A 7343-nucleotide genomic window follows, 5' to 3' on the forward strand; every position below is an offset into this window, starting at 1 on the left:
CTTAGTGGAACTCCTCAGTGGAACAACAATCAACAACTCCTTCCTAGGGCTCAGAGCTACAGAACAGTCCCCACTTCCTTATCCACAACCCCATTTGCATCCTCTGAAACTCCACTTGCAGCTCAGATAATTTTCCACTTGGCTGTGACATTTAGTTTTCAGTAATACGTGGCATTTCCACCCACAACCAGGGAGCAAATCCAGAGGGAAGCCAGTGGGAATTAATCCTATACAATTTTCAAGGTAGAGACTTTTTACAAAACTTTTATTTCAAGTCCACTGTCCCTGTGTTTCAGGTGATATGCAAAGAACCTCCCGAGGATTCTAGACAGGCACAGAACAGGGAGCAGTCAAGGAATTGCCTCCTTGGCTTCCTCTGGAGTGATTTCCTGAGAGTACAGCTCTGTAAAGAGAGCAGGGAGCCAGTACTGAGGTTCTTCTGGTGCCTGCTCATCCAGCCAGGCCATTCCTTCCTTCAGCAAGTGTTCCTGTACAAACAGCACAAACTGTGAGTGAAACTTTGTTGGGAATGGCTCCTCAGCCATTTGAGCCCAACCCCACACTGATTACAGGGAAGGGAGGGCATAAAACTTGGGCTATGATAATTTCCACTTGACCAGGAGAAATACAGTCCAGACATCTTCCTGTGTTTATGAAGGGCCTGAGCTAACAAGGTTCAAAGTGACAGCACAAGGGGGAAAGGTTTTAAACTGCCAGAGGGCAGGGTTGGGTGGGATATTGGGAAGGAATCCTTCCCTGGGAGGGTGGGATATTGGGAAGGAATCCTTCCCTGGGAGGGTGGGATATTGGGAAGGAATCCTTCCCTGTGAGGGTGGGATATTGGGAAGGAATCCTTCCCTGTGAGGGTGGGATATTGGGAAGGAATCCTTCCCTGTGAGGGTGGGATATTGGGAAGGAATCCTTCCCTGTGAAGGTGGGATATTGGGAAGGAATCCTTCCCTGGGAGGGTGGGATACTGGGAAGGAATCCTTCCCTGTGAGGGTGGGATATTGGGAAGGAATCCTTCCCTGGGAGGGTGGAATACTGGGAAGGAATCCTTCCCTGGGAGGGTGGAATACTGGGAAGGAATCCTTCCCTGTGAGGGTGGGATACTGGGAAGGAATCCTTCCCTGGGAGGGTGGGATACTGGGAAGGAATCCTTCCCTGGGAGGGTGGGATACTGGGAAGGAATCCTTCCCTGGGAGGGTGGGATATTGGGAAGGAATCCTTCCCTGGGAGGGTGGGCAGGCCCTGGCACAGGTTGCTCAGAGAAGCTGTGGCTGCCCCATCCCTGGGAGTGTCCCAGGGCAGGTTGGACAGGGCTTGGAGCACCCTGGGCTGGTGGGAGGTGTCCCTGCCCATGGCAGGGGGTGGCACTGGATGAGCTTTAAGGTCCCTTCCAACCCAAACCATTCTATGAAATTTCAGGGGAAATTAATGAAACCAGAGGAATATCTGCAGCTTCTGGGATTCTGCTCTCTCCAGTCCATGTTTACATGGGGTGTGTGCTCTGCCTCTGGACTTCCAGCAGCTCAGCATCCCTGGTAACACATTCCCAGCCCAGTGTGTGCCCCAGGGCTGTGGGAACAGCCCCTGTGGCTCTGAACTCCCCTGGCACACGAGACCTCCCCACGTACCAGCACTTGCTTTGCACGTTCCGTCTCCCACTTCAGACTGGACTTGATCTCACTGACTGTTACAAAGCCCTTTTTCTGAAAAAAAAAAGAGGAAAAACATTGTCTGCTTCGAGTCAAGACTTAAATCCATAGTTTAGCAGAGTGTGGACAGTTTTGCCTACAGGTCTAACCCCAGTTCCCTGCCAGGGAGGCAACAAGGGGTGTGTAAAGCCTGGCCCGGTACCTCTGCCAGCTGCAGGACAACGGTGTGATCCATGTTCAGCTCAGCTGGCACCGACTGGATCAGATACGTCCCACCAACAGGGATGATCCCAAAGCCATTCCCCAAGACCTTCAGCTTCTTGATGGCACGAAGGAGATCATCCCTGAGGAGCAGAGGGCAGTTAAAACCTCTCAGTCTGCACTCTACGACCTGGAAATGAGGGAGACTCAGAAGCCACAAGCTGCTGGACCTGCAGTTTGTATCAGCAGCTGGAATAAAGCAACTTAGAAGGAGTTTGGGGTTTGTGCCTCTCTGCAGACTTGAATTAGAGACACCATTGCAGCAGCTGAGCCTCAAGTGCTAAACTTGAAGATTCAGCCCCAATTAAATGAGTTGTGTCCTAAAATCTGCTTCTGTAGTGACATTTATCAGTCCCTTCCTCACAGCTCAGGAGGCCACAGCAGCTTCTGCAGCCTGGGGCTGGATTTGTCTCCTGAGGGATCCCAGAGAAAACCCTTTCAGGAAGGAGCCAACTCATGAATTGTGAATCACATGGAAGTGGCTCCATTGCTACAAGTCAAATCTGGAGTCCCCAAACCAATCACCCCCTCTTCTTCCCCAAATCCCATTGGATTCCCCTTCCCTGGGACATCCAGACACTCACTGGCTGACATCCTGAGCAAACTTCCCTCTCCCCTTCAGCACTTGCTGATGAAGTTCTTCCAGTGTTATCAGACCTGGGAGACAAAAAGAAGGGACAGAAAAACATCACTCATGGCAACAAAACTACTCCAGAGAGAGCAGTGAGGGGTCCTTTGTGCTTTGCCAAAGCTTCCCAGTGTCTGTTCATTGTTCCCAGTACAAGCACTGGGTGAGACAATCACCCAGCCTTGTTCTCAGGCAGCTGTGCCTTCTCCCACAAAATGTGAGGCTTCCCCTGGCTTTGCTGGAGCCCATTCCTGGTCTCAAAATGTCCTTTTGGAGTGAAGAATATCTTTTAATTAAACACTTCTATCTGGTATTCCAGCTTTCTGGAGACAGCTGTGATATTTGAGAGCCAATCCCAGGCTCCAAGCAGGCTCAAACTCCTTCAGGATTGCCACTAATCCCTGCTCCATGACCTTGAGTTATATTTTAGTTCCCTAGACAGGGCAGAGTTGCTGATTTCTGAATGAATGAAGTGGTGTAGCTGCAACAGGTTGTAGAAAGAGAACAAGGCTTTGTGAGGACAGCAAAGACAAAATGACCACCTCAGTAATTAGTGAGAGACACAACTCATTTTCCACAGGGAAAAGTGTTTCTGGTTAGTTGTGTCTCCCAGGAATCAAGAGTGGGATTCTCACCTCCATTCCTGTGTTTCAGAGCCAAACAAACTTCAATGATTTGCACCCCCAGCTCATAGTAAAAGTCTCCAACTCCCAACATCTCTGACCAGAATCCTTTACCAGCTGTGAAGGAAGAGAGGGAAAAGCAATTGGAACATCAGGAAAAATACCCTTCCTGAGCAGTTCCTGGTGTGAAACCAGCAGCTCACACACCTCACTGGCACGACTGGGAGTTTTGGTTTTCCTTCCCCATTTTACCCCACCCAAAGGTGCATCCCAGCAATTCCCAAGCCCCAGAAATCAAAGCACCATCACTTTTCCTCAGGGATGACTTCCAGCAGCTCCACCACGAGCTGTTTGGAGCCTGGGAACAGTGAGCTGAATCCTGTCCTTAAGCCCAGTGCCTGTTCCTCACATGCCAAGGGATCCACTCCGATGGTGGCACACATGTCCTGGAACTGCACCCGGAACTCGGGGTTTTTCCGGATCTCTTGCTTGTGTTTGCTGGCAAACTCCTCCAGGTTGGTCTTAAACATGTCCAGCTGCTTGGACATCTGGAAGGGCAATGCAGAGAATAAAGCACAGACCAGGATCAGACCCCAGTGGGGATAGGACAAGGCATTGGGGAGGGGGACAGGGAGGGATGTCCCACCTGGGCCAGCTGGTCTTCAGCCAGGACCGTCCCTCGCTCCTTGTACTTGGCCTGCAGGGACAAAAACAGGATGAGGGAGACAGTGCTGGAGGTGGGGCTGGAGCCAGAACTCCAGGAGGGAGATGGATGAACCAGGAGGATACACAGCCCAGGGGAGGCTCGGGGCATCCTGCCTGGAGCAGGGCTGGGATGGGATGTGAGGACGGGGATGGCCCCACACCGAGCCTGGAACCCACCCCACAGGGCTGGGGGGGGCCTGGACCCCCTCACATGGCACTGATGGACCTTGGCAGAGCCCCCACCCCAAACTGGGGGTTCTGGGCCCTCTCCTATGGCACCAAAGGAGCCTGGCAGAGCCCCCACCCCAAACTGGGGGTCCTGAACCCCCTCCTATGGCACCAAAGGAGCCTGGCAGAGCCCCCACCCCAAACTGGGGGTCCTGAACCCCCTCTTATGGCACCAAAGGAGCCTGGCAGAGCCCCCACCCCAAACTGGGGGTCCTGAGCCCTCTCCTATGGCACCAAAGGAGTCTGGCAGAGCCCCCACCCCAAACTGGGGGTCCTGAACCCCCTCCTATGGCACCAAAAGAGCCTGGCAGAGCCCCCACCCCAAACTGGGGGTCCTGAGCCCTCTCCTATGGCACCAAAGGAGTCTGGCAGAGCCCCCACCCCAAACTGGGGGTCCTGAGCCCTCTCCTATGGCACCAAAGGAGTCTGGCAGAGCCCCCACCCCAAACTGGGGGTCCTGAACCCCCTCCTATGGCACCAAAGGAGCCTGGCAGAGCCCCCACCCCAAACTGGGGGTCCTGAACCCCCTCTTATGGCACCAAAGGAGCCTGGCAGAGCCCCCACCCCAAACTGGGGGTCCTGAACCCCCTCCTATGGCACCAAAGGAGCCTGGCAGAGCCCCCACCCCAAACCGGGGGTCCTGAGCCCCCTCCTATGGCACCAAAGGAGCCTGGCAGAGCCCCCACCCCAAACTGGGGGTCCTGAACCCCCTCCTATGGCACCAAAGGAGCCTGGCAGAGCCCCCACCCCAAACCGGGGGTCCTGAGCCCCCTCCTATGGCACCAAAGGAGCCTGGCAGAGCCCCCACCCCAAACTGGGGGTCCTGAACCCCCTCCTATGGCACCAAAGGAGCCTGGCAAAGCCTCCACCCAAAACTAGGGGCTCTTGCAGCTCCCACACCCAAACTGGGGGCTCTGGCAGCTCCCCCCACCCCAAATTGGGGATCTTGAACCTCCTCCTATGGTACCAAAGGAGCCTGGCAGAACCCCCACCCCAAAACTGGGCTCCTGAACCCTCTCCTATGGCCCTGAAGGATTCTGGCAGAGCCCCCAACCAAAACTGGGGGCTCTGGAGGGTTCCCTGCCCAAATGTGGGGGCTCTGGCAGATCCCCCCCACCCCAAATTAGGGGCTCTTGTAGCTCCCCCCACCCAAACTGGGAGCTCTGGCAGCTCCTACATCCAAACTGGGGGGCTCTGGCAGCTCCCCCACCCCAGACCATGGACCCTGACCCACCTCCCATGGTACCAGTGGACCCTGACAGTTCCCCCCACCCCAAATTCGGGGCTCTGGCATCTCCCCCTGCCCCAGACCGGGCGCCCGTTCCCCCTCCCTCGGGCCCGGTGTGTGTCGGTGCCTGTCCCCGTGCCTGTCCCCCCGCCCAGCGCCGCGACACCCCCGGACCACCCCCGTGTCCCATCCCGGTTCCCCCCGCACAGACCTCGGCCAGTTTCCTCCTGGCGATCGCCCCCGCGCCCACCCCCCGCCGGTGCATCCCGGCCCGGCCCCGCCGCCGCTCCCGCTGACGGCATCGCCCCGCGACGGGCACGGACAGCGGGCGGGACCGGGGCGGGACCGGGGAGGGACCGGGGAGGGATCGGGGAGGGACCGGGGAGGGACCGGGGAGGGATCGGGGAGGGACCGGGGAGGGACCGGGGAGGGACCGGGGAGGGACCGGGGAGGGACCGGGGAGGGACCGGGGAGGGACCGGGGAGGGATGGGGAGGGACCGGGAGGGAACGGGAGGGAACGGGGAGGGACCGGGAGGGATGGGGAGGGACCGGGGCGGGACCGGGGCGGGACTGGGAGGGATGGAGAGGGAACGGGGCGGGACCGGGAGGGAACGAGGCGGGACCGGGAGGGAACGAGGCGGGACCGGGAGGGAACGGGGCGGGATGGAGAGGGAACGGGAGGGAGCGGGGCGGGATCGGGAGGGATCGGGAGGGATGGGGAGGGACCCGAGTGGGATGAGGAGGGATGGGGAGGAACCAGGGCGGGACCGGGAGGGACCGGGGAGGGATGGGGAGGAATGTGGAGCGACCGGCAGGGATCGGGGAGGGACCGGGGAGGGATCGGGAGGAATGGAGAGGGATGGAGAGGAATGCGGAGGGACCGAGAGGGACTGGGGCGGGACCGAGAGGGATGGGGAGGGATCGGGAGGGACGGGGCACGGACCCGGGAGGGATGGGGAGAGATGAGGAGGGATGGGGAGCGTCCGAGAGGGACCAGGGCGGGACCAGGGAGGGATGGAGAGGGAGGGGGGAGAGACCGAGAGGGGCCGGGGAGGGGTCGGGGAGGGATGGGGAGCGGCCGGGAAGGACCAGGAGGGACCGGACACCACACAAACACACCCCGGTCACCCCCTGAGGGGCTCAGGGGGAATCTGAGGAGCTATGGGGGTCTCTGAGGGTCTCAGGGGTGTCTTACAGAGGGATCTGAGGGGCTCAGGCACATTTCAGGGTTTGGGGAGGGGATCTGAGAGGCTCAGGGGGATCTGAGGAGCTCAAAGAGGGGTCCAGGGGACTCAGAGGTCCCTGCCTGGGGGTGTAAGACCCTGCAGGGGTTGGGAAGCCACGGGGTGTGGGACAGAGACCCTGTTTGGGGATGGGTGTCCCCTCCTGTTTGGGGGGTCCCATCTATGGGCGAGTGTTGTCCCCCCTGTGGCTGTTGGAAGGTGTTGGATGGAACAGGGTGATCCTCCAACTCAAACCACGATTCTATGACATTTCTTTAGCAATTCACTCATATTTTATAGCCCCATCCCCACATCAAATTTCTCCAAATCTTCTTTCAGCTTCGAGTTAAACTCTTTATTGTTTGAACAAAACAGACCCTGGGCACAGAGCAGGGTGAGCAAGAGAAATTTTCCTCCTTTCTGTGTGTCTGATGGGATGTAGAGGGAGTTCCTTGGGAGACTCCTGGAGTTATGCAGTTCTAACAAAGGAGAAATGGGAAAGAAAAGCATAAATTCCCATGGAGCTGCACTTCAAACTTTAATTTGCTTCCTGTAGGAAATGAGGCATCATTTATTCCCTTCTGAACCAACCAGCCCCCTCTGGTACCTACAAATCTGGTTTGATAGCCAGATGTGTATCCAAATTAATAGCAAATACCTGCAAATTTAGGGGGAAATCAGCGACTGGGTAGAGGAGAGAGATGTAAATGTGTCTCCCTGCAGGACTTGGCAGTGCCTTTTTATTCCCTGGGAGCTGCTCACATTGTCTGGGATTGTCCATAACCCCA

At 57.2% G+C, this 7343-nt stretch overlaps 1 protein-coding gene across 1 annotated transcript; it reads right to left on the minus strand.

Moving 5' to 3' along the window:
• Window positions 1-249: 249 nt before the first annotated feature.
• SNF8 (SNF8 subunit of ESCRT-II) lies at window positions 250-5638 on the minus strand. The gene is made up of 8 exons (XM_071577143.1): window positions 5543-5638; window positions 3817-3867; window positions 3580-3718; window positions 3183-3287; window positions 2504-2576; window positions 1861-2002; window positions 1638-1712; window positions 250-488 (listed from the first exon to the last, which is right to left on the minus strand). Exons 1-8 carry the CDS (start codon window positions 5594-5596, stop codon window positions 351-353), a joined length of 777 nt encoding a protein of 258 aa, XP_071433244.1. The 5' UTR covers window positions 5597-5638; the 3' UTR covers window positions 250-350.
• Window positions 5639-7343: the final 1705 nt, after the last annotated feature.

This window comes from Pithys albifrons, chromosome 25 (genome assembly GCF_047495875.1).
Source record: "Pithys albifrons albifrons isolate INPA30051 chromosome 25, PitAlb_v1, whole genome shotgun sequence".
NCBI classification, from domain to species: Eukaryota; Metazoa; Chordata; class Aves; order Passeriformes; family Thamnophilidae; genus Pithys; species Pithys albifrons.